This window comes from Periplaneta americana, chromosome 10 (assembly GCF_040183065.1).
Source record: "Periplaneta americana isolate PAMFEO1 chromosome 10, P.americana_PAMFEO1_priV1, whole genome shotgun sequence".
In the NCBI taxonomy this organism is placed as follows: Eukaryota; Metazoa; Arthropoda; class Insecta; order Blattodea; family Blattidae; genus Periplaneta; species Periplaneta americana.
The window spans coordinates 93199048-93226073 of record NC_091126.1 but is presented as its reverse complement, the minus strand read 5'-3'; the positions used below and the strand labels follow the sequence as shown (position 1 = coordinate 93226073).

Sequence of the window (27026 nt, the reverse complement as noted above, 5' to 3'; positions counted from 1 at the left end):
CCTTCCGGCTTGCAGCATTACGCCTTAACTGCGACGCTACCGCGCGTCCCATATGAAGACAATGCACAGTAGGTCAAAACGCAAATCTAGCTGGACAAAATTAACTTGTTTTCTAACAGATTTTCATGAAATTTTGTACAGGAGTTACAGATAGACTACATTTTTGAATGCAAATTCTCATTACATTTGTGCACGAGGAAGTACCCATTTATGGGGATGGTTTTATACATAATTAATAACTTCTCTCTCATCTACCAGATTTGCTTGAAAACTTGTACAACAGTCACAAGTAGCATACATATATACAGGGGCATCATTTTATTTTTACTAACATTTTTAATATTAACCTGGCTATACCTTTGGATTAACGGTTGAGAAACGAAAACACGCTTTCTACCCCCTTCCACTACTGGAGTTAGATGATACTGGCGTAAAATACAAACAAAGCACTTTATTAGGTATAGGAGAGAAGAAAAGTAGTTCATCCATTTATGTAAACTAGGAAATATCGCAGTTTTGAGTTCGATAATTTTCATTAGCTTTTGTTTAATCAGGATACAATACAGTATTAACAATAAGTATTTTTACTCACGAACTGAGTTATCCATGCGAACGTATTCATTATGCAGTGTATATTATACTGTCTACAGCACATTAGCGTACAATATAAAGAATTATGTTACTGTAAATTGAAAAATAATCATAATATGGATATTAAAAACACGATTTTTGAAAATGGTGGCCGTTCATTTCGATACAGGCTTCAGTTCTTTCGTGCATATTATCGCACTATAGACTATTGCATCTAATTCCAATTACTAGTTTCGTCCTTCGTACTAGTAACTCATGTTGGAATAATTGTGTACCTACTCTATAAAAGAGTACCTACATTACGTACTGTAAATTCAATCTTCACTTCTGCCCGACCCGCACAGACAAAATTACTCAGACATGCTCTTTACTCTCCGTCCAAGTGGTTAAGTCGCAGGATCGTAGAAAGGGGGGAAATCACGTGACAGTTAATTACTTAACGAGGCTCTTTTATTTAAGTTATTTTAAACAGTTTTATAATATTATGTAGACGTCCAATTCCTAACAGAAATTATGTTTTCAGAAAAGAGCTAAGACAGTCCAGCCACTAGCCTTTACAGAGGAGCGAGCAAAAGCAGGTGGGGGAAATCAGGATGCGATGTATGCAAACGGATGACAGTACCTTTGCGAAATATGATTCAATATTGAAAGCTCTTTCGTCACTGGAAAACGCGAACATATTCCTGGAACGTACTATACTCACTAACTCAGTACTGCTTACTATATGCGGCCTTGGTTCTGTGTGAACAGTTGGAACTTCAGTAGTAGAAGGGATGGGAGTGAAGTACATTCAAAAACTCAGGTACAATAAAAATTGAAGTAAAAATAAAATGATGTCCCTGTTCAAACTCTCATTACGTTTGTGTAAGAGGAACTACCACTTTACAGGGGTCGTTTAGAGAAAGTTTAACACTTTATGCACTGTGACTCGCATATGGTACCTTGCATACAGATGTCCATAGAATTTTGTTGTTTCCTGTACATACTTGAATGAAATGATATAATATTGATTGGAAACGGACAGAAAATTGTAGATAAAATAATTTAGAATCGTCGTATTAGTTCATTTACACCCGTAATGTTAAAAGACAAAACAGGATCATCAAAGAAACGTCGGGCAGTGTTACCATCATATCACGTTCGACTGTCCCCACCTCTTGGTTGGTCCATAAACAGATTCATCGCTGATCGAAATGTATTTATTTTATTTCTTCCTTCCACATTTATTTTGTTCTGAGCCTTCCTTACTTGCCACTTCTTAATTTTATCCTATATAAAATGTGCAAGAGACATCCGAAAAACTTAATCAATCAATGGAGGGCTGAAAGTCCAAATATATTATGTTCTTCAGTGCACATTTTTCCGAAACTTCAATGTTATTTATTACCTTTGGGTCAACACCATACAAAACATCTTTGCGTCGATGTTTAATCTAACATAATTGTGGTTTCTTGTCACCTATGTCACTGATGTCATTGTCAAAGTTGAGAGCACCCATGGGAACAACATTCCTGTTCTTCCTAGAGATATAGTCATGTACTACTACTGCGGTGTTATTAGTGAAAGAAATTGTTGAACTGTTTATGTCCTTACTAAACATTTCTGGAGAAATTCAGATTTGCTTTTCCATATTGTCCCATGCTATTAAAAGTTATCACAAATTGTATTGTGTCCTGTAAGTACAATTGTAAGACCATACTAAGTGCTTTCTTTGACCTTTTCGGGACTTGCTTTCCTGCTTATTTTTCGATATATTATTATTTTTTTGGAACGTACGAAGTATAGCCTGCTGTTACACAAGATCCATGTTTTTCATTTCATACCACACTGGTTTGCTATGAATAGATTCTTTCAAAAAACAACACCTATTCAACTAGGTATTTGTCTTTTGTAATATTTTTGTCACAATAGTGGAATTTCGGGAGGCTCTGCACCCGCTTTTTCTAGATTTATCGAATAATAGCAAATTTATTTGTATGTTTTCTTACTTTTCATATAAATCAGTTGTCGACTCGGGCAATCCTGGGTAGGACACAACATTTTTCAAGACACATAGTTGCGCGAAATATTTTCACACCATAAGCCTTTTGTTGACCCTCCATATACGAGGCGCATCCAGAAAGAAAGTTTCCCGATTTTTTCCCCTTGAAAGTAAATGAATTAGCCGTGTCAATTGCGCATGCGTAACAGATCTATGACGTATCAATCATATGCCAGCCGGACAGGTCCCGCCTGGTGCCAGTAGCGTAGCAGCAGTGGTCCGAAATGGAAGCTCTTATTCCTTCTCTCGCCGCCTACGAGGTTCGGTCGGTGATAAAAGTTCTTAATGCACAAAGCATTGCGCCAATTGAAATTCATCGGCAGCTCTGTCAGGTCTATGGGCCGAACATCATGAGTAAGCAGATGGTTTCCGAAGGTCGTCAAAGTGTCCATGATGAAGAGCGCAGTGGGCGACCGTCCCTCATCAATGATGATCGTGTTGAGCTGGTGCGGCAGTGCATCATGGAGAACCGTCGCTTCACGATTACGCAGCTGAGCAGCCATTTTCCGCAGGTATCGCGATTTCTTGTTGCATGAGATTGTCACTAAGAACCTGCTGTTCAAAAAAGTGTGTGCCAGGTGGGTGCCGAAAAACCTAACACCCGAACACAAAATGCAACGTTTAGGAGCAGCACTGACATTTTTGCAACGGTATCACGATGACGGCGACGAGTTCCTCGACAGGGTCGTCACGGGCGATGAGACTTGGATTTCGCACTTCACCCCGGAAACCAAGCAGCAGTCAATGCATTGGCGGCATATCATTTATTATTGGGTTATTTTACGACGCTGTATCAACATCTAGGTTATTTAGCGTCTGAATGATATGAAGATGATAATGCCGGTGAAATGAGTCCGGGGTCCAGCACCGAAAGTTATCCAGCATTTGCTCGTATTGGGTTGAGGGAAAACCCCGGAAAAACCTCAACCAGGTAACTTGCCCCGACCGGGATTCGAACCCGGGCCACCTGGTTTCGCGGCCAGACGCGCTGACCGTTACTCCACAGGTGTGGGCTCGTGGCGGCATAGTGGATCTCCGGTCAGGACGAAATTCAAACAGACGCTGTCGGTACGGAAAGTGATGTGCACGGTGTTCTGGGGCAGGAAGGGCATTCTGCTCATTGACTTCCTTCCAAGAGGTGAAACAATGAATGCTGACCGTTACTGTGAAACACAGCGAAAATTGCGACGTACCATTCAAAACAAGAGGCGTGGAATGCTGACTGCAGGTTTTGTGCTCCTCCATGACAATGCTCGTCCACATACGGCTCGGCTCACAGCAGCTGTTTTGACGTAATTTGGCTGGGAGTTGTTTGATCATCCACCCTACAGTCCTGATCTTGCTCCCAGCCATTTTCACGTTTTCTTGCATCTCAAGAAATTCCTGTCCTCCGGTGAGCGTTTTGGCAACGACGAAGGGCTGAAGACGTCTGTCACACGCTGGTTCCATTCACAGGCGGCAGAGTTCTACGACAGAGGGATACAATAGTTGATCCCACGATACGACAAGTGTCTCAATTCTGATGGTGGCTATGTTGAAAAATAGCTGAAACATTGCTGTATCTGTTGCCAATAAATGTTTTCCTGAAAGTGTGTGTTCTTTTTTAAAAAAAATTGGGAAACTTACTTTCTGGATACGCCTCGTAACTTACGAACTCCCAATGTAAACTTGTGAAGCCACAGTATCTACAATTTCCGTTTTACCCTATATACTTTCCGTTCTTCAAGCAATTGAATATTATGCCAAATTACGTTTCACGTCATTTATTCATCCTAAGACATACCTTGTGGCAACTGGAGTGTATGTATGTATGTATGTATGTATGTATGTATGTATGTATGTATGTATGTATGTATGTATGTATGTATGAATTCGTCTTAGAATATCATTCTCTTCTTGAAAGAAATCCCCCGTTTCATTTGTCAGTTTACTCTACCTAACACAAAATGTCACGAAACAAATTTTCTAATATATATATTTTTTTGATCGGTAATGTGTGTTTGGCTCGTTGACACTGAATATGAGCTAAGCCCGGCCATCAGTTCAGGAAATATCACTGCACACACACATGCAAATAAGTGGGATGCCCAGAACAACCTTTCGGTGTTAGAGATGCTCAAATGGACTTGTCCGTAAGAATACACTCGAACTTTTATATCTCAAAGCGCTTTCGGAAATGAATAATTATGCTTCGAGTTATCGAAAATTCGAGATAGAAAATATGCCAAAAATCAATCATTAGCCTACTGCAAAAATACATTATTAAATGCTATATCCTAGTACTCCTATTACTACTGAAATTACTAGCCTTCTATGCCCGAGGTTGCGGGTTCGATGCCGGGCCAGTCGATGGCATTTAAGTGTGCTTAAATGCGACAGCCTCATGTCAGTATATTTATTGGCATGTAAAAGAACTCCTGAGGGACAAAATTCCGGCACACCGGCGACGCTGATATAAATGTTATGTTTTATTTAATGACGCTCGCAACTGCAGAGGTTATATCAGCGTAGCCGGATGTGCCGGAATTTTGTCCCGCAGGTGTTCTTTTACATGCTAGTAAATCTACTGACATAAACCTGTCGTATTTAAGCACACTTAAATGCCGTCGACCTAGCCCGGGATCGAACCCGCAACCTTGGGCATAGAAGGCCAGCGCTATACCAACTCGCCAACCAGGTCGGCACGCTGATATAACCTCGGCAGTTGCGAGCGTCGTTAAATAAAACATAACATTAACCACTAAACTTATGATCTCTAGTTTTTTTAAAACATTCGAACTTCAAGATTGTCTGTAGACCTCATCTTTTTTTTATTATTAACACAAAGTAACACCGTTCTGCATGGATTTTGTTGTTTTGAAATAAATTAGCGTTTCTGAACCACAATTTCACACTGATTGGAAAACTGAAATCCGTTTTCGCGTACCACGTCAAAATTTTTTACAATTCAAAATTGTATGTTTTCAATATTTTTCGTAATATAGTAATATTACAGTGTGCTTTTCATTTGTTAAAAAAGGCACGACAGCTTATAATTTAAATTTTATTACTTAAAATGTGACATAATATATTTAATTATGTTTCTTTTTGATATTTATTAAAATCTACTAACTATATCCGCCCATGAGGGATGTAAAAAATTGTATCCTCCCACTAAAATAACCGAGGTTAAGACATCCGTTGTTTATTCTTGGAGATTTTATCTGTCTGCACCCAACGTTATCTATAAACAGGAAGTTGAAATGTTTAGTGCCTCAGGTCATAAAAATTATGAAGAAAATATTTACTCTTAGAGATTGCTATTAAAACTAACAATGAATTAGAGCAATGACAGAGGATCCCGTATATATATTTATTTTTGAAAGTGCAAATCCAGCTTATGAGCCTACAGATTTCCTTACTGAGATAATAAACCTATCCCCTTTTAAAAGTTGTTTTAAAATTAGAGGTTCAGTTTTGTGTTGTTGGTTGTCGTGTAAAAGTGAAGTGTGTGAGTTTTCATTTTTTCTGCGAGAAGACTTAATAGTGTTGTTTCATAGAAATGTCGAAACATGGTTATGTAAATGATCCAAATTTGTTTTGCTATATATGTGGGTCATAAACGTTGGTAAAACAAAGACAGAATACAACAGCTTTTGTAAAGAATACTTACTTTCAATATTTTGGCACTAAGTTAGGAGACCAGGACAAATTCTGGTGCCCCCATAAAGTGTGTCGTAGTTGTGTTGAAGAGTTGAGGAGCTGGAAAATGGAAAAAGGAAGTCGTTGCCCTTTGGTATCCTATGATTTGGAGGGAACCTACAAATCATGGAGACGATTGTTATTTTTGTGTAGTTAAGGTAGCTGGATATACTGCTAAAAACAAGAAAGATATTCTATATCCTATGAAACTGAATCTCCAGTGGATCATACTTATGAACCAGACAATATTGGCGATGATAAATGTGTTAATCAAAATGAGGTTAATGATTTAGTGAGGGATTTAAATTTACCTAAAGAATCAGCAGAACTATTGGGTTCTAGGTTAAAAGAAAAGAAAGTATTGGCTGATGATACATATTTTTCATGGTACAGGCATCGTGAGAAGGAACTTGTCCCTTTTTTTGCTGAAGAAGAAAATTTAGTGTATTGCCAAGACATCCTTGCCGTCTTAAAATTTTATAACATAAACTATAATTCCAAAGAGTAGAGGTTCTTCATAGATTCTTCTCAGAAAAATCCTAAAGGTGTTTTGCATCATAATGGAAACATTGTGGACTTTTGCTGGATGTTAAAAAGGGACTGCTCTGAACAACATGCGAGGAGGTCAAAGAGGAGAAAATTTGAAGTGCGATATTGAGGTAAGATTATGAAAGTGCAATTATTAATTAATATTAATTAATGATTAATTAGTGACAAACAACAAATTGTGGCCTAGCTTTTCTCACAAAATTCTTGTCGAAACTAATTTTTATGACGTTTCACAAAGCTATAATTTCATTTCTGGTTAGTCATGAATTATCTGAAAACCTGACGTGATGGGGAAAAATGGAGATTATTTTCGAATTTAGCACAAAAAATCCGTTTAGAATCGCCTATCAGATTGAAAACAACAGAAAATAAGTTTTGAAATGCAGAACGGTGTAATTTTCTCGTTAATATATAAACTACAAAGGTTGGGCATAAGTCATGGCTAAATAAATCACTTGTAGACACTAAATGAATAAAAATGTGCAGGCAAAAATGAAGTAGAAATGCTTGAAATAGGCATTCATATAGGCACTAAAGTATAAAAATTGGCTATTAATAGGAATTTATTACAATTATTACTTTAAAATTAATTTTTGCCGTGCCCTTTGCAATGTCCAATGCTACTGTCGTCGAGAAAACAATGCACAATACATTTGTCTTAATTCTCCATTGCAAATTATGTTCTTCTATCACTAAGAATGTTCTTAAGTACTGTAATGTAGAAAATGCTCTTTCAACTTCGCAAGACGTGAGTGGAACGTATGAAACACGTAGGCCTAACCTGATGTGGCTTCAATCACTCCAGTTCCTGCACATTTCCACGTAGTATAGCCGCTATTTTCATTACTATATCACATCCAGGATTCTGTCTTAATATGTTTTCAATCATTCTTTCATAGCAACAGCTCCAATCTTCCATTACGTTACATTAATTTAGTGTGAACTGGACACGGTCTTTCATTTTTGTCCATTTTCCCAAGAAATTCTTTCAGAAATTATTTTCCAGGTTATGGAAAGGAACATTTCCTAAAATTATTACAGTCCACAATTTTCTGCCTTGCTTTTATTCTATTTTTCTGGTTTTCATCACCTGAAGGAAGTTCAAAAAATGTCTCCTTTGATGCCTAGCAGAGTTGCATTGATGGCTTGTTATATTTTTATGGTTTTAGAAATGACGATATTTTCTTTTTTCACATTTAATCTGATAATAAAAATAATCCACACACTTTGAATTCATGTTATAACTGATATATGTTAGGTATCTTTATCTCACAATAAAATATCAAAACCTCAAAATTTAACAAAACCTCAAAACTTACTCTTTGCAACAACATTGGGAGTAGATGATGTTACTGCTTGTTGTAAAATTAGAATCGTTTTCATCATCTGATAACCATTTTTAGAAACATTCTTAGACTATTGTCATTGTTTCGGTTTAAAACTATTGTCGTTGTTCTGTGGTTTAATGTAGAATGCGCAACAAGTTCACTAGTTTCGTTCAAAAGACACAACACTCGCAATAACAATGAAACATATTAAATGAAACAGAACTAAAATGATCTGCTATTTTAACGACGTCTAGAAGAGAACAGTCGTGTCACATTCTACAAACATAGTTACCAATTATGGCATAATCAAATGTGTTGAAACTACGTGATTTTCTTTGCCATAGAAACGAGCTAAACATCGGCCAAAATATTTACCAGCAATACTACTTCAATCATATTATTTTTTTTTCAGTTTCTTTGAAAATGGAGCAAAGGAAAGGACCGATTTTAATCTTAGAAAAGTTAAAAAACCGAAATAGGCAGTATAGGCTTCATTGAGAGAAATAGGCACTTATCACCAAAATAGGCCAATTTAGGTACTATAAAACGTCCGTAGTTTAAGTGTAGACCTATATGTCTTTGAATAAAAGAATAAAATAGTAAAAAGGGCAAAGTCGCAGCTCTTGTCATGGCGATGATATCACAAGATGTCACATGGCATTCATAGTATGTGATCGCAACACTAGATGACAGTATGATGTTTGACTACCGCACAGAGAGCAATGTGAATTCAATTGTGAATCGATCGTCGTGCCGTGCAACCGTATTACGAGTATGTGGTCGCATCACTGGGAGGATGTTAGTGTGATTTGATAATTGCATAGAGAGCGATGTTATGCGTAATGCAGATCTGAGACGAACGTCGTGTAGAATGGATTTGACTCAACGAGTTTTATGGTGGGTAATTCTGTTTCAACTAACGTAATAAACACGAGTAGCATGATGTTGTTCCTTTTATGGAAGTTTGTTCGTCACCCTAACTTATCCTCCCTCACTAGCTCACATACTGTCCTTTCAAACAGCACGTACACATACCCAGCCCTTTTAAGTAACATGATGCTCTGTCGTCTATGGATGTTTGATTCTTACTCTTTCCTAGCCTACTAGTACATATACGTACCCTGCCCTTTCATTTGCATGTTTGAAAACTGCGAACAGCGCCCGCATTCCCTCCCCAAAAAAATCAATGACATACCTAAGCCCTCGTATTTTCTCTCATATATACAGTTGTTTTCTTTAATATTCGGCCACTTATGTTTGTAATCAAATCAATGTTTATTCTGATTATCTTAATGACAAATATAAACAACAAAAATATAAGGTCAACAATTCCTCTTTCACGATACTATTAAAAAATTAATCAGTTTATTCTTCATTATAAAGCGTAAAAATAAATTCATAGCAAAAAATTGACAATTATCACAGTCACTTTAATATTCGGCCACTTCGACTTTCAACTAAATTCATCCTCTGTAGAAACTAAACAAATAACATTTAGTGATCTGTAGTATATCCTCTTAAAACCTCTCTCAAGCGTTGTGACGTATTACAAATGTATTTCTTAATGTTTTCAGTGAGTGTTTTAGCCCATTGCTTCTTCATTTTTCTTCTAATTAACCCTTTGATTTTGAAGGTGTTTTTCGTGTTCGTGATTTCAGCTCAGCCCAGAGATTTTATATGGGCTTCAATTCAGGGCTTTGGACGAGGAGTGTCAATAACTTTGAGACAATTATACACGATAGGATTTTTGTTTAGGGTCATTATTCTGGTAAAATTTAAATGTGTCTCTTATGTCCAATTTGGCTGCACCTCTGTGTGAGTGTTGCTTCAATATACGAAGATAGTCTACCTTCTTCATTATCCCCTCGATTTGTGTCATCTTTCCAACTCCTGCTGCAGAAATGCAACCTCAGATCATGATGCTGTCTCCTCCATATTTCACAGCGGGTTGCAAATTCTTCATTTCAAGTTCTTTGTTTGGCTCCCGTCACACATTTATCTTGCCAACTGAATCAAAAACATTAGACTTGCTCTCGTCTGAAAAAAAATACGCCATTTCACCAAGAAACATCTTTATTTACATATTCCCTAGCAAACTGCAGTCTCTTTTTTTCCGTTCACCTCACTAATGGAGGGCTTTTTTCTTGCCACTCTGCCATTGAACTCAGCTTTTCTTATTACACTTCGGACAGTTTCTGGGTGGACACTTTTTGTACTCTCTTCAAAGAGTTCACCTATTAATTTTGGAGCACTTAGTCTTGAGTTGTTATTTATTTTCCGAATTATTATTCTTTCTTCTCAATCAGTCAGTATTATTGGTTGTCCTTTTTGGGGTATCGACTCTACTTTCTTCCTCCTTACATCTCTCTATTATGTCCTCAATTATGTTTCATGGTATATTTAATATTTTATTGATTTATCTTTCAGATTTCCCCTTTACATGATGGAAAATTACGAGTTGTCTCTGTTCAGATGTTGTATTCCTACCTTTACGCCCCATACTGTAGCGGCGGAAGCTTCAGAACACATGCAGGCAGAACAGCAAGCACAGAAACACTGTGCCTACTGAGGCAGCAACCCCATGCTCACGTAAACATATCAAGTGCCCGAATATTAAAGTGACGCGCTCTTGTGTCCGTTAATAGAAACATATTTTTAATTCACTTGTGTAATGGTCTGAAAATTTGTGTATTTGATATAAGTACTATTAAGATTTCAGCACATCGTTCTCAATTTTATTTTGTACCTAGCCCAATTTCTACTGCATAATAAAGACAACAAAAACTAAAGGAAAGGATCTGGCCGAATATTAAAGTGAGTAACTGTACCTCGCATTGTAAAGTATAAAATAAGCTTTGCTTTCTTTAGAAACTTGTCCCGTGACCACTGAAGTACCTTCGATTCTAGGTAAAATTAAAATGAAATTTATATATGACGTGTGAGATCATTTTGGAATTATACGAATGACATCTTTCGGGAAAAGAATCAATAATGAGGGACTCTTCTTTCGGTTTCACTCTCTCCTATATTATCGAATTTGAAAGTTTTTAGAGAGATATTATAAAATGCTGATTTATGAGAAAATGGCGAATCCTCAAATATATATTTCCTCCAGTCAATTGAAATTACAGATGCGTGTTAGACATTTTGAAGACATCTGTATAGCAGTGTTTTATCAAGCGTGGAGACGTGCCGCAGAAAAATGTTCCCTTAGTGGAAGTTTGTAATAACATTTTATGAGATATAATTTTCTAATCGCAAAAGGCACAAACTAGTGCATTAATTTCTTGTGATTAAAATACTAAAGGTTTAGCCTGAGAATGTGAGTAAATTTGGGTAACTCATAAGGTCCAACGATAAAAGATAGAGCTGTTAAAGTTGATATGAATATACTTGTTTGATATGTTTTGGAACACGAATATTTTCGTCATTCTGTACAAATGATCATCGCTGCTGCTATTGCTGTTTCAGAGTCGTTTGTAGTCTGCTACTATTACATCACTTTAAACAAAATCACACATTTCACTCCAGTAAATAATAAAAAAGAACTGTTGCAATTCAAATAAATGTATTTTCTGCAGGCAATAAAAATTTGAGGATTACTGCACTCATTTAATATAATCGTTATAATGTAAGCAATGATTCAGTTACTTAATTTTAATTCTATGGGAAGCATTGGAATTTTTAGTCACTGATTAACTATTTTGCAAATTATATTTTCTTTTCATCATTTAATCTCAAGTTTCCCCTTTTAGAAATATAGCGCTTGAGCTGTTCTTAATTAGACGTCTTCAACATTGGATGATGGTAATGATTAAGAAAAAAATCGCGTAATAGGCCTACTGGCAGAATTAACGTGAATATCTGTAAAAGGTGCCCCAAACTCTATATTTTCCCACAATAATTGTAGGCCTAATAGAACTCATCGGAATTTCAACCGGGTTTTTCGGCGTGCAAATGCGATTCTCCAACCGTTCAAATGGAAATGTATCAATATTTAAATGAGTGAATACGTACAAAATAAAAATTACAGGAAATATCATGTAGCCCCGAATTATGAACAGAAAAGTACGCAAAACTTCAAAATATTTGTGATACACTAAATATATAAATAATATCACGAAGACAACAATATATTATATTTTCTAATAACGACTATTACGCATTTCCAAACTGAGTTCCTTTATCATGTTGCTAATGATATTACCGTACATTTCATTTCCTAACATTGTAACTTAAGAAATATATGCCTATATAAATAAGATATTTCACTGTGCACCAGAAGAAAATCCACTTTTCTCTTCTACATTGCTAACAAAAATTATTTTGTATAATTCCAGAAAGTAATACATTTTGACGGCTGGGGGATCATCGTGTTATCCAAACGATACCTCCATTCTGGTTGGATGATCGTCCATCTCTGCTTCGGTATGTGGACGTGAGGCCAGCAGCCGGCTGGTCTGTCATGATCCTTCATGGGATGTCGTGCCTCGAATTATTATTATTGTTAATATATTTTGACTTCATTTTAAATTGTACACTTTAGGTAGATAATGTAAGCAACATTCATTCATATAGACCTTTCATAAATTAATTATTTCTCTGGAATTTCACCCAAGTACTACAAAGGGTTTACTACTAATGGTCCTTAATCCTTTGATAAAGGACTAGCATTTACCTGTGTAGTTTCTTCGTCGACGGGAATAAGAACTTATTATACAAAAATCACAAGGAAAACTATAAATATAATCCTGAATTTATTTAATTTTCCTTATAAAATATTAAGTTGTCCCTGGCATACAAATTGTACTCGTACCATTGTTGGTAATATAGCTAGGATCCGCATGAGTGATAAACTTAGACATTACGAATGAGTTACAACAGTGGACACTGCTGAAAATAAAATGTACGAGTAAGTTATTTCCTTTCGATAAACAATTTTGTCAAATCAAATGCATGTCGAGACACTATATATTTTATAAAGGATATTATTTTCAAATGAAACATCTGAAAATTCAAAGTAATTCTGGAGTATATTCAGATTGGATTGCTTTCATCATATATCATCATTGCTCAAGTCTACACGCAAACCGGCAGTAAACCGCTCCTTTTAATCCGTATGCGTGCATGAGTTTCCGCATTTCTCCGTTGAATAGGACAAATAATTCATGTTTTAAAGTTGACGGTGCACGAGATCAGTTTATGTTTAATGAAACCAAACATTATACTAAGCAGGCCAGAATATATCTGAAGCGTGAAAGCATAACAATCGATATACCAAGCGAAACGGTTCAGATAGTATCGTTTGAGACTGTTTGAGACTTACAATCGGAAGGTCGCGGGTTCGACCCTTGGTGCCGACCAATCTGGTTGAGCTTTTTCCCGTGGTTTTCCTCACTGAATATAACTCAATTTCAGTTAAATAAATGCAAATACTGGATTGGACTCCAATCACCACGGAATAATACATACATACCTTGGAGTTAAAGCAACAATCAGTAAGTACATGTAAAACAATAGATATATTGTCTATTTAGAAACGGGATAATTGTAGGACATACTGAAATTTATAGGGGTAACGCTATTGACGTTTTTACATACATTTATGTTTCAATATGAGACTAATGAAAATACTTTGACAGCAGTCTAGAAGTGTATGTGGTATAGCCCGCAATGTTCTAAAAATAAATGCGAATCTTTTTCAGTAATACAAGATAATTAAATGGGGAAAAATCCCTTTTGTCCTTTGACATATTTTGTAGTGTTGTTATGATCTGCAAAAATCTGATCTTTTAAGTACACAAACCTTAAACTATTGATTCTTGAAATAACTTCGGAAGACAAAGCGCATAACACTTTTTGAAGAAACGCCAGTCTTGAAGGTCTTTGAATGTATACTCGTTTAAAAGAAAACATGTTATCTTGATATATATCTTAAAATAATAACCTGTATGTCCATTTTCGAAACTATTCAAATCGCATCATGTGATATCTATGAAATCCTCAAAGTCTCTACTTTCCAGACATGAATGTCCTTCTTCCTAGCGAAATTGATATTGAAGTAAATTTAAAAACATTAGTGGAAGTAAGTTATATTGCGAAAGCTGACAAAAATGCATTGAGTGTAATTGATCATATAATACTTAGGAACTATGATTTAATAACGTGACTAAGTTCACAAGGAACTTTACAACTTTCCTTGTCATTAGAGTGTCCGTTTGATTCGAAAATCTTATGGACTGCAATTTAAGGGTTGAGAGCCATAGTGAGCCAAGCGCCATTTATTAAAAACGGAGAAAGTAAGGATTAAAATTAAGTGAACAGCATAGTTTAATGAAGATTGACATATCATTTACTTTTAATGTGTATACTTTATATTACTGCTTATATGTCTCCATTGAATTATGGTAATAACTCCATTTTAACCCTTGTTTTCTACGGGTTTTGTAAATGGCGCTTGGCCCACTATGGTTCTAAACCCTTCAGTTTCAGTCGTTAATATCTAAAGGACACTTCTCTGCGTCATGTCCGGAGTGAAATTGAGGATTTTTCTCTATAGAAAGTTAACTTGTATTTTTTCTTTAAACTTTATTTCCTCTTAGAAAATGTAATTTGCCAACAAAAACTACATGAGCGATTTTTTCGATTTTGTTTTCATTTCAGGGTACTTTATGCAAATTGAATGTGCGTCATGTCCGCAACGAAAATTCTGCATTGATTTTCGAGACAGAGTAATTATATCGTAGGCCTACTTACATAACTATTTAAATGAAATAATATAAATAGGATCATGTTAATACTGTAATAATTATCACACTTCTCACCTTCCCTTATCCACCACTTGTTCATTCAAAGTACGCATTGCACATGTAAATATGGCAGGACCAGTAGTTGACTGGCTTCTTTCCAACATGTCATTATCGAAACCAATAAACAAATCCAAAGAAAATTACATTTAAAGAATAATGGAAGGAGAAATACTTTTGTTGTGAGTTAATTATGCAGCCATCATGAATAATGCATAATATTTAAACTGACAATCAAATAACGGAAAAATAAATCAAATTAAAGAAAAACAGAAAATAAACGAACGAATATACTGTACATTAATATAAGTTAAACTGATCTTTGCCTTAGTTTAGTCCACTGTCCGTCTCCGAGAACTGAAACACTGAAAAAATTTTAGTGCAAATATAGCTTATCCCGTGTCGATGTATGTTGATTTGGAATAATAGCTCTTAAAAGATAAAAAAAAAAAACATTAAAGCCACCAAGAACTAGTACCTTAAGCGAAATCATGGACATGTTGAAAAAGTTCCTGCCCAAGTTCATAATTCACTGGTTTGTGGCAAAGCAACAATCGTTACATTTAAGGAGAATTCGTAATTGTGCTGATGGTGAAAACGTGGTGATACAGTTAGAGTTCACGGAAAACTACAGAGTCCAATACCAAGACAGAGCTACAGAGTGCACATTGGTGTCAGGATCAAATTTCAATTTGTAGCTGGCTAAATGATAGAAAATAAATTACGCCAGAATGTGGGAATAATTATCTCATGACGAGCTTGCAGTATCTTTGTTCATTGACTCTACAATCACGGACCTTTAATTCAAAATAACAGAGATATTTTAAAATATTTGTAACTAGTGTAACTACCCACATCTAAAACCTTCCACAACTCAAATATTTAGAAATTATTATAGATCAAAATTTACGTTGCGATAAACAAATTGGTTTTATGTGTACAAGTATAAGAAAGACAATTTATAAATTCATAGTACTTCGACATTTTATCACTAAGAAGGAATTGAGAATAATATTTTTAGCTTTAGTACAATCATTAATTCAGTATGGTATAATAAATTGGGGTGGAGTAGCATCATCTGTACTTAATCCATTAATTTTATTACACAGAAGATTAATAAAAATTTGTCTGACCAAAAATATGGATTACCCGACAAATTTAATTTATACAGATTTAAAGTATTAACTATTGAAGAAATTTATAAGTATGGTTTACTAACTTACTACCACAGAAATCAAATAAAACAAGTCTAATCGACATGAATATCGTACTCGAAGACAAAAGTGTACTTTCCATTTAATTGAGCCTAAATGTCATACAAGTACAGCACTTAAACATGGTGCTAGTTTCGGCCCAAGACTTTATAATAAAATTACAAATCATTTTCCAAATTTGAAATATTTCAAAATTGTACCATTTAAAAAAGAAATTTATAAAATTATTCATGATATATAATACTAACAAATGTCTGTATTTTTCACCTTTCCATTTCTGTAGATTATATTCATGTTTTTATTGAATATCACTGGCGTCTGTTACCAATATACAGAGTGTTTCCGGGCTAGTGTTACAAACTTTCAGGGATAATAGGTAAGGGCACATGTATCAATCTGAGATATGAAACCCTGATCCGGAAATGACTGAGTCGAAAGTTACAAGCAAAAATAGTTGTGTGGAAATGAAATAATTTTATTCTTCTGTACACCTTTTTTACGTATATTTATCTGTACATCTTACACATACTATATTCATCTGACGTTGTTTACGTTGTCTACTTACAGTATTCCATTCAGTGCACTGTCTGAGGAGTGGGGACAGGGAACCACAATAAAGCAATGCAGATAGCGTAATGTGTAACGGACATGGTCGGTCCTGATATGCACGTCTGTAGACAGCAGTGTATGTGTGCAAGTTGCAGTGTCCAGTCGATCAGTCCTAGTGAAATGGAGTAGTACACGAGAACGGAATATGCAGACATGATTTTTGAATACGGATGAGTCAATGGGAACAGTAGACAAGCTCACAGATTGTATCGGGACAAGTACTCACGTAGGAGACATCCGGCCCATACCATCTTTCCAAAACTCTTCCAAAGTTTGAGGGAAGGAGGGCACGTGGTGCGAAATTACAATTCAATTTCCACACAACTATTTTTGGTAATAACTTTCGACTCAGTCATTTCCGGGCTAGAGTTCATTATCTCAAATTTATACATGTGCCCTTCCCCATCATCTCTGAAAGTTTGTAACACCAGTCAGTAAACACCCTGCATATTAAATGTATTTTTTCTCTATTTTTCTCTTTCTTCTTTCTTTCTTTTTCCTCTTTGTTACTTATCGGCTTGAATTAAGTTAATTACTGTATTTAGTAAACTGTCTTTGTAAATGTTATGTTATAGTATTGGCTAAGACTACACCGTACACGAACCTGGCTCTTACGGTAGTGGTTAGAAACATTTTTTTATATAATTTTAATTTGTACTCACTTTGCTAGCTAAATAAATAAAGAAATACATAAATGAAATTTAATTTCTTAGCAGATGGAGCTGCCTCACAATTAAAAGAGCGGTTCAGTTATATGTACGAGTATTTGACAACCATAAGCTCTAGGCACATTTTTAATTGCATATGGAGTTTTTTAGTTGCCATAGCAAAGGTGCTGTAGACATAGTGGGAGGGGGGGAACAATGAAGAAGCTTGCAAACAACTACCGTTGATCTGAAGAAGCATACGCTGGACTTGCATCATCAGAAAAATAAAAAAAGGAATACATATTTAAATATTATACTAATCACCGAGGAAGATCTCAAAGGTAATACAACTGATATCTCGCTCGCTGTGGGAAAATGTGAGACAAATACCATCGACACATGAACTACATTATATTGAGCCTATATAAATAAGTCAAAGGAGAAGTCGTACTGTGTAAACATCTCTCTCAATGCAAAAACATGAATATCTGGCGTTTGAAATAATGTTAAATAGGTTAATATTTAAATACTAAACTTAAAACAAGTCTCGTTATATTTTAAATAAAATAAGCCATAACAGTTACAGTAAATTCGTAGTCCTGAAATTTTAGAATAATACAGCATACAAATTAATTATTGTACGATGGAGTCGAGCTATTGAAAGTATAATTCAGATTCATATCTCGATGAAGTATTTGAAGTACCTACAAGTAATTTGTTAACAGATGTGTTGCTTAAAATTGTACACGCCTGAGTCAGATTTTTCACATTGTTAGTGTAGCTTTATGTAATATTATAGCAGCATGTAAGAAATATATACAATTTTATAACTTTTATAAAGGCATTTTCGGACGTCATGTCCGGAACGAATTTATCCCATCATGTCCGTAACGCAGGTTTCGTTTATTTACTGGTGAAGTTTTTTTTTTTTTTCTGGTATAGAGTTCCGAACATGTTCAAGTACACCTTGAATGAGTGAGTCCCTATATATTTTTAATTTGAAAAATTTTTAATAATTTTCAGAGATTCAGGGTTTTCCAGGAAGGGAAAATAAGCTTGTCTGAATGCATCGTATCCGGGACGCATGTTTGACCCCAATTTTCGTCGCTACTTCATTATAAAAACTAAGGGTGCTATTCATAGACATTTCGCTAGCCCGCGCTACGAGCGTGCTAAACAGGATTCATATCATATCATATCATATCGCTGACACTGGTTTATGAGTACGAAAAACGTTAGTTCGCTGATCATCCACCGAAAGCCCGTGCTAAGAATGTCTATGAATACGGCCCTTAATTTTTTGTTTCAATCGAAAGAGGGCAGATTCAAGAACATCTGCCACGTTTTCCTCCGAAAAAATATCACTGACATAAAAGTAATTAACACGTTTAACCGAAAAAAAAAATTAGTTCCAACGTCATGTTCGGAACGATGGAATGACCCACACAACTAATTACTGACTAAACTGCTAGAATAAAGAAAATGTTCCCGAGGAATTTTCAATTCTCAATACCTTTACCTATTCAATGTCGAAATGTTTGCACTTATTTTCCATAATACTCTATACACATTGAAGACTACATGGCAACTCAACTGAATATTATTAAAATAATCTCCATGTTTCGTAAATCACACACATTTCAATGTTTTCTACATGTTCTCTCTTTCAGGAATTCGATCAGATGAAGAATGATGGAAAAAGAGGGACCATAGACAGCAAGGAGTTCATAGACATGTTCAAAGAGATAGCAACAAGACCCGAGGTCTACTTTCTGCTCATTAGGTGAGGACCAACAAATAAATTTCAAGGCGGAAATACAGAGTGGTCAATCCAATTTTACAAGCAATATTTGAGACTTTATGTTGTCGCTAAAGCTACGGTGAGTCCTTCTTTCTCGATAGTTTGCTTTCTTCAAATCAACATTTTCAACTTTACTTGTCTTTGATTTATTTAATTCGATTCTTAATATACATTTTTCATAAAAAGGACTGGCGTTCAAATCTCGGCAGACCTGATGAGAATTTCTTATGTAGTAAAGGATCTGTGAGGCAGATTTTTCCGACTGCTTTTGTTTCCTTTACAATTTTTTCTATCATTACTCCATCACTTCAGTTCTGAAAATAATATTAGTTTGGGAGAATTATTCAGTAGAATCTTCTTACTTGTTTCTTAAATTCCTTTTCTTTTTCGTTTCCTGTTTATTATTCAAATTTTAATTAGCATTGAAATATAATTATCAGATCAGACAAGCCCGAATCTAGTCATTCAGAATCTTACCCCATAATAAATTTTACCTAGACGTCATGCTGAAAGTACGATTGTCATTCATTCTCTACACCGTTTTATGTATATGTTACATTTGTTTTTTCACAATCAAAGATAGTGAGACATGACATTGTAAGAAAGAGTGGTGCAGTGCGAGTTGCGCGTGTAAAATTGAGTTGATCAGATTACTATATTTACTTGAATTAAGCGGGCTTCATCACCGTTATATGCCTATCTTTTTACGGGCCGTTGATTTGTTTAAATCTATGAAAGAAGGCAGAAATAATAATCACAATTTATAATAAAATTGGATTTAACACTCAGTATTTAACAATGGTACACACAAGGTGATCAAATTTCTCGTACTAAAGTCTCTATTAAATTATAATATTTCCACAATTATTGAAAGAAATGGTACCAAAATCCACGATCGTAAAGGTGTCGATCAGAATGGTGCCAGATAATCTGACACACACGGACTCAGATATACACAATATCGTCACTAACAATAAGTTATAGTTCAACTGCTTCATCTTTTAAGGACATAATTTCTTTAATTTAAGATGTTGACACTTGACGAGAAACTTATTTTCTTTCTTGAAAGACGCATGGTTTGGATCTTATTAGCTTCTATCATTAAATGCCTACAATTTTAAAACATGTAATATTCTACCATACTGAAAACTAAATAACATTACATACCATAGGAGACGGTGTATTTCTTTTCCTTAATCGTTTGAGTAGGCTTCGTCTTCGTCCTCATCATCATCATTCAAGGAGAGTGTTAATGAGGTCCCGCTCTCCCATCACAACTATAAAAAAAATATTCGTTTTGCTCATCTTACACTGAGATGTGCCTTACAGATACAGAGGCGGCAAACAAGACTTGACTCCAGTAATGTTCTCGCTAGCTCGTTCGCTCACTGCCGGGAACTGAAAATGAAGGAGATATAGTAATGCTAGTCTGCTGATAGACACAACTGGATTCAGATTACCAATAACTGTTAAATTTAGTTGTTCTCATAAGAGGCCGTAGTCGTAAAGCAACCATGATTAGTCACATTATTGGTGGCCGAATGCACCAATCTCGGTTAGGAACGTTTAAATGATAGTTAACCATGCATTATGTTATATTTCTGTGTCACCAAGCTCGGTTACGAGTTAAACGATGCTAACCATGAGAATTTAGTAACCGGTCGTGTCCGAGCGGTTAAGTAGATAACCGTGGCAGTAAATCCAATATGGAGTATGATAATAGTGAGCTTTTACAATAACGTGTTTCTTGATAACGATATACTCTAATATCACGTGACACAATATAGTGAGTACAATAACGCTATGTAGTACGAAAGAGTCTTTGCCCAGTTAGGAGTGATTGGAGTCGGCCTGGGTGGCGCAGTCGGTGCAGTGCTGGCTTTCTGTGTCCAAGGTTGCGGGTTCGATCCCGGCCCAGGTCGATGACATTTAATTGTGCTTAAATGCGACAGGCTCATGCCAGTAGATGTAAAAGACCTCCTGCGGACAAAATTCCAGCATACCGGCAACGCAGATACAACCTCGGCAGTTGCGAGCGTCGTTAAATAAAACAAAATAATAATAATAATAATAATAATAATAATAATAATAATAATAATAATAATAATAATAATAGTAATAATAATAATAATAATAATAATAATAATAATAATAATTTAATGAGTGATTGTATACGGTAAAGACAACAAAAAAGATAACTACGTCAGATCACAGCATTTAAAGGCACTGGAGACGACTTATTAGAGGGTATGATATTAAATAATGTCGACAAAAGAAGGAACATTCAGCAGCGAAGCTTGGCGAAGTCTAGATTTGATTTAAATCAATTAAGTAATTAAAAATGCCCATACATAGTATTTAAGGTTATGTTCACACGAACTCAATCTTACGCCTATGTTTATATTTAGCGTTGCTAATTTAATAACCAATCAGGTAACTTGTCCCAACAGGTAACTTCTCCCAATAAGGTAACCTGTTCCAACAGGTAACTTGCCTCAATCAGGATTTGAACTTGGGCACGCTCGTTGCACGGTCAGACGTGTTAACCGTTACTCCACAGCGGTGGACTGGTAGAGTTGTTAACCGCATTCGAAAAATATAAATTCCTGTAAAATTGGAAACAACAATTATTTTACTGACCACCGACGTTGCTCAGTTGGCTAAGGCGCTTGCCGGGTTCGATTCCCGCTTGGGCTGATTATCTGGTTGGGTTTTATTCGAGGTTTTCCCAACAATAAGGCAAATGTTATGTAATCTATGGCGAATCCCCGTCTTCATTTCGCCAATTATCATCTCGCTATCATCAATCCCATCGACGCTAAATAACCGAGTAGTTGATACAGCGTCGTAAAATAACCAAGTAAAAAATTACTTTACTCAAAATTAGTAGATATCACTCAAAGAACGACTAAAATAGAAGAATTCAGTTCAACAATAACACGAAATATTACGTGAAAATCACTCCTAGTAGCCTATTTTGCTGATGTTTTCTAACACTAAATATTTTGAATAGTAGTTTGCAAGGCCAACAGGTTAACATAATAATATCCAGGGATAAAATCTCAAAGGATTTATAAAGAAACTCGATTTCTGGTTGACATGACTTAAAAGAAGGAATGTGATGTATTCCAGTGCATTAAAGAACTCGTGAAAAATTTAGCTATTACGTATGATACAACAAATAGGCCTACTGTGTTTGTCTTTGCGAACATGCAATTAAGTTTGCCACCCAAACAAAGACGAGAAATCTCACTGTACTTGAAAGTGATTGTATCGAATACAGAGTCCAAATTTGAGAGCTACATTTATCGCGTTAATAACATTATTGTCTACGTTAGTGTATAACTACTGAAACTTTTTATATTTTTGTGCTATGTTGTTTATGTTAGTGAACACACAGTAAGTGCATGTCAATGTAGTGCTTTGTTTTCTTTTATAAATCATCTCGCGACCCCGGCTCAGTTATTTACATGGCCCCGAGGTTCGAGACCCCCAGTTTGGGAATCATTGCGCTACATTTTGAAGAGAGAGAGAAATGAGAAATTATGTAAAAAAAAAATAAGTTATATGCACAGCGTTTACAAAATTAGTGTCGTAAGTGCATTATATTGCGAAATTCGGGATATTACGATCTAATAGCCGAAAGTAATGGTATCATAGCAAATACGAGTATAATAAAAGAAAAGTGACCAATCCGAAAAAAGTCCATGAAAGTACAAAAGTAAAAATGGCTAAGATGTTTATGATTATGGGAGCTCCAGTCTGCCGACGATGGAGACGATGTGGAGAAGAAATTATTATTATTCTTTAGAAGAGAAAAATTTACATGCAGTTTTAAAATCCTGAACAACATTTTATAATATCAAAGATCATATAGTTGGAAATTTTATAAAGCGGAGAAACTACCGGAAATTTTCGGATAAGAAATCAATCGTTGCCGGAGCTTTGAATCGGACTTAAGTGTTCAGACAGAGGCGGTCAGGCGGGCAGCAATCGGGTGTGCCCTGCCCAGGGGCAAGTAAGTACTGGGCAGGCGAGTTCAGTAGCGGCCACTCAGTCGCTAATCTCCTAATGAAGGGGTTCTTAATCTGAGTCCATGGACTCCTTGGAGGTCTTAAGATGGGCTTCAGGAGGTCCTTGAAAAATCACATAAAAAAGAACATGTTTACTCACTACATTATTTCAACGTAAAAAGCAGAAGGGTATCTAAAATTCTTTCTCACATTTTTTATATTTTTTAGGGATGGGTCTATAGCTCTTAGTAGATTTTCGAAGTGGTGCGTGACGCAAAAAAATTAAGAATCATTGTCCTAGTGGAATTGACAAGAATATTTTATCCATTTATTTTAATATTATGCCTTCTAATTAGAGAGTTGTATTTATAATATATTTACATTAGGCCTATTCGAACAACAAAATGGTTTGTTTTTTCAATTCCTTTTAGGTCTTTGACAATAATATTTAATCACTTTATTTCAACTTGTCTTTTCAAATTAGACACCAATATTTTTACATTATCTACACAACGAAATCCTATTATGACTTTGCTTTATGCATTTCCTTCTATGTTTTTTTTTTTTTCCTGTGTTTTGCAATAAGCAGGGAAATGTCTGAAACAATAACTTACTTTCCTAAAACAACTTACCTCATTGACGACTGATTTCTTTAAAATTACTACTAGTTGCATACGCTCATCTCAAACAGTATTATTATATGTTTGAGCATGTCTGATGTTGTAATGTGGCTCAACTTTATATACAATTACTATAACAGAGTGTTTACATACTAAGCATTAAGCAAGTTCGCCAGTTTGAAGAGAAAGGAAAACTTGGATCATTTTTAATGTAGTGCCGGTACTGGTTCTGTTCTCTTTGTAAATAGTTCTCTTATTGTACCATAAAATACTTAAATCTTTAGTAATTTAATACCGATATAATATTATTCTATGTTTAATTTGTAATTCAGTAACTAATAATTTCTTTGGTCTTAAATTTTACAATAAATTTTCCAGTCTTTATTAATCAGGCAATGTTTTAGTACTTTGATTTTATTGTAAAGTAAATCTAATATTAATTGTAATTTTAATTTTAATTGTATTCTAAATACTGTAATTGTAATACCCTGGTAGAGGGGAAGAGAAGGTCTGATAACCTTATCTCTACTAGATTAAATAATAAATAAATAAAGAGAGGAAGTCAGGAAGAAATAAATAAATAAATAATTTAATTAATTAAAGAATGGAAAAAGTAACAAATGAATAAATAAAAAGGAAAGAGAGAGAGAAAAAAGTAATAAAAGAAAAGGGGAAGAAAGGTATGAATAAAGGAAGAAAAGAAAATAAAAGGAACTAATAAAGAAAAAGAAAGAAAGCGAGAAAGAAGAGAGATAGAAAAAGAAAAAAAATACAGAAATGAACCAATGCATATGAATGAATGAAGAAATAAATGAATACCGGTACCGCATCAGTAGACATATCCATTTTCCAAACCGCCAGTGATGTTGCTGATTGGTTACGTTAGGTTTGAGCGCGCGACACTATCTGTTTGCATATTGTACAATAGGTTTCCAGCGCACGCAGGCCTAGTGCATCAGGCGCCCAAAATGCAAAATGCGCGCCGTGAACACGTCTGATTCAGAAGTGGGATATAACTTTAATGCATACAATCCTGTCTTATTGCGCTATTGCTCCTCCTAGGACATTGTTAGGAATCTCTTCAACGAAAAGTTTGGTCATCAATACAGTAGAATTTAGTTATAGCGACCTCGTTTTGTGCGACACCTCGCCTAAAGCGTCAAATATTCTGTGGTCCCAACTAATTACCCACAACACAATATGCTTTTCTACCTTGCTTATAACGTCATATTATAAAAGTGTATGCATCTCGTATATAATATCAAAGCCAGTTTCACTTTTAGATACTTTTTCTTCCACGAACCAGACTATTCTAACAATTCAAAAGAAAATGCCGGAATGCTGTACTTGTCCTTGAATACTTGTATCGGCGCACTCAGTAGGCCTAACTTACCCATTCACTCCGTCATTGTGCACATATTTTCTGTTTCACCAGTAAATAACCCACACCATCGCAACTCACACCACTGCCACACAGCGGCAGGTTCATTAGGGAAGAAAGTTTACACTTCTCGGTCCCCAATTGTTCAGTTACCTCAGAGCAGTATAGAATGGCTACAAGGGAAGTTTTAAGCATCGAAAAAATAAGTTTGAAGTGACACGAGAAACAGAAAATTGGAGAAAGAAATCTGACGTGTGTCGTGAATTCATAATAGTTAATTTTACTCTTCAAACGATTTGGAAAAACAACAAACATTTTTAATGCATTTCAACTTAATGCATGCAATATCAATAAAATACGGAAGCCTGTGCATTTTGACGTAGATGAAGCATTGTTTAAGTGGTTTAAACAACAAAGAAGTGACAATGTACCAGTAAGTGGTACTCTTCTTATGGTAAAAGCTGAGGAATTTCCGAAGAAGTTGAAAGACAAAGAATTCGTGTGTAGTGCTGGTAGGATATACAGATTCAAGTTGCGTCACAACTTTACATTCGGTAGAGTGAGTGGCGAAGCTGAAGTGTAAACAGTGAAGCAACCGAATGGCTTCCTACTAGTGTTGTGGGATTTAATAGATTAATCGATCAATTTCTGTTGTAAGATTAAGCGATCAAAAATATTTAGTCGGATAATCGAGTGGATTAAAATTAATCGGTTGTAGTTGATATTAATTATTATTTTGTTAATGCAAACTCATACTAAAAATTCCGACAATATTTCTCTCTCAGAAATTGCTTACTTAAAAGCACAACACTACTGTTATTTTCTAACTGTAAACCAGGTAGCGTAGCGAAAATCTTTCCACAAACACTTCAGAAAGAGATGAGTTATGAGGAGATTGACCTAGTCTACCTCTATTGAAAGTTGAAACACAATGCGAAACCTTTATTAAGTTTTATGGTTTTCCAAGAAAACTTCCACCTTTTTGTCAGGTCGTCTTCCTAGCATATGAAATACTTACTTTTCTGGGATTCGTCCCCCTCATCCCTTATAAATTACACGGTGTGCAAGTGAGAGCATAACTACCGTCTTCTCTTTCTAAAATCTGGTAATTCGATTACAATAGGGGCCAGTCTTCTGTTTCGACCGCTTTACTTTTACAGTTGCAGTTTCTGTTCTGAGTTTGCATATGAAGGTTGTGTGTTTAGTTTGATAAAGAAAAAAATCAGTTTTCTGTAGTTTGTGAAAAGTGTAAACTCCATTATGTCATATGAGACTTTGAGAGGTAAACTCGGTGAAACGTTTGGATTTAAATTGAACGATCGTGGAGAAGTGCTTGACAGAAAAAAGTTTTTTCGTGTTTAGTGATGCAGGAAACACTGCTACTAACCGTAGAGGGGCATTTAATTCGGAACATGTGAATGCACTCACATGTTTAAAATCATGGCTGAAGCAGTATTACTATGTGAGTCTTCATACGTTTTGTTATTTATGTTTGTCTCAAAAATTCCCGGAGAAATTGACACAATAAATTATAAGCCTCGTAATAAATATGTTAGTAAGTAATTAAAATAGTTGTTTTGTAATATAACGATACAATATATACAGATACACAATATTTAATACTTATGCTAATCACCAAACACAAGTTCAATTTAACAATAATTGTGTATTACCGTAGATTAAAACATTTTTCAACTCGATCAAATCTCGATTAATCGATTAATGATGTCAGGGACTGCCGGACT

At 35.3% G+C, this 27026-nt stretch overlaps 1 protein-coding gene across 2 annotated transcripts in view; it reads left to right on the top strand.

The window, feature by feature from the left end:
- Nucleotides 1–27026, top strand: part of LOC138707893 (inactive phospholipase C-like protein 2) — an 876200-nt gene that overhangs the window by 487728 nt on the left and 361446 nt on the right. For both annotated transcript variants that reach the window (XM_069837934.1, XM_069837935.1), the window contains exon 5: nt 19137–19249. In XM_069837934.1, the coding sequence (XP_069694035.1) occupies nt 19137–19249 (113 nt within the window). The remainder of the gene's footprint in view (nt 1–19136; nt 19250–27026) is intronic.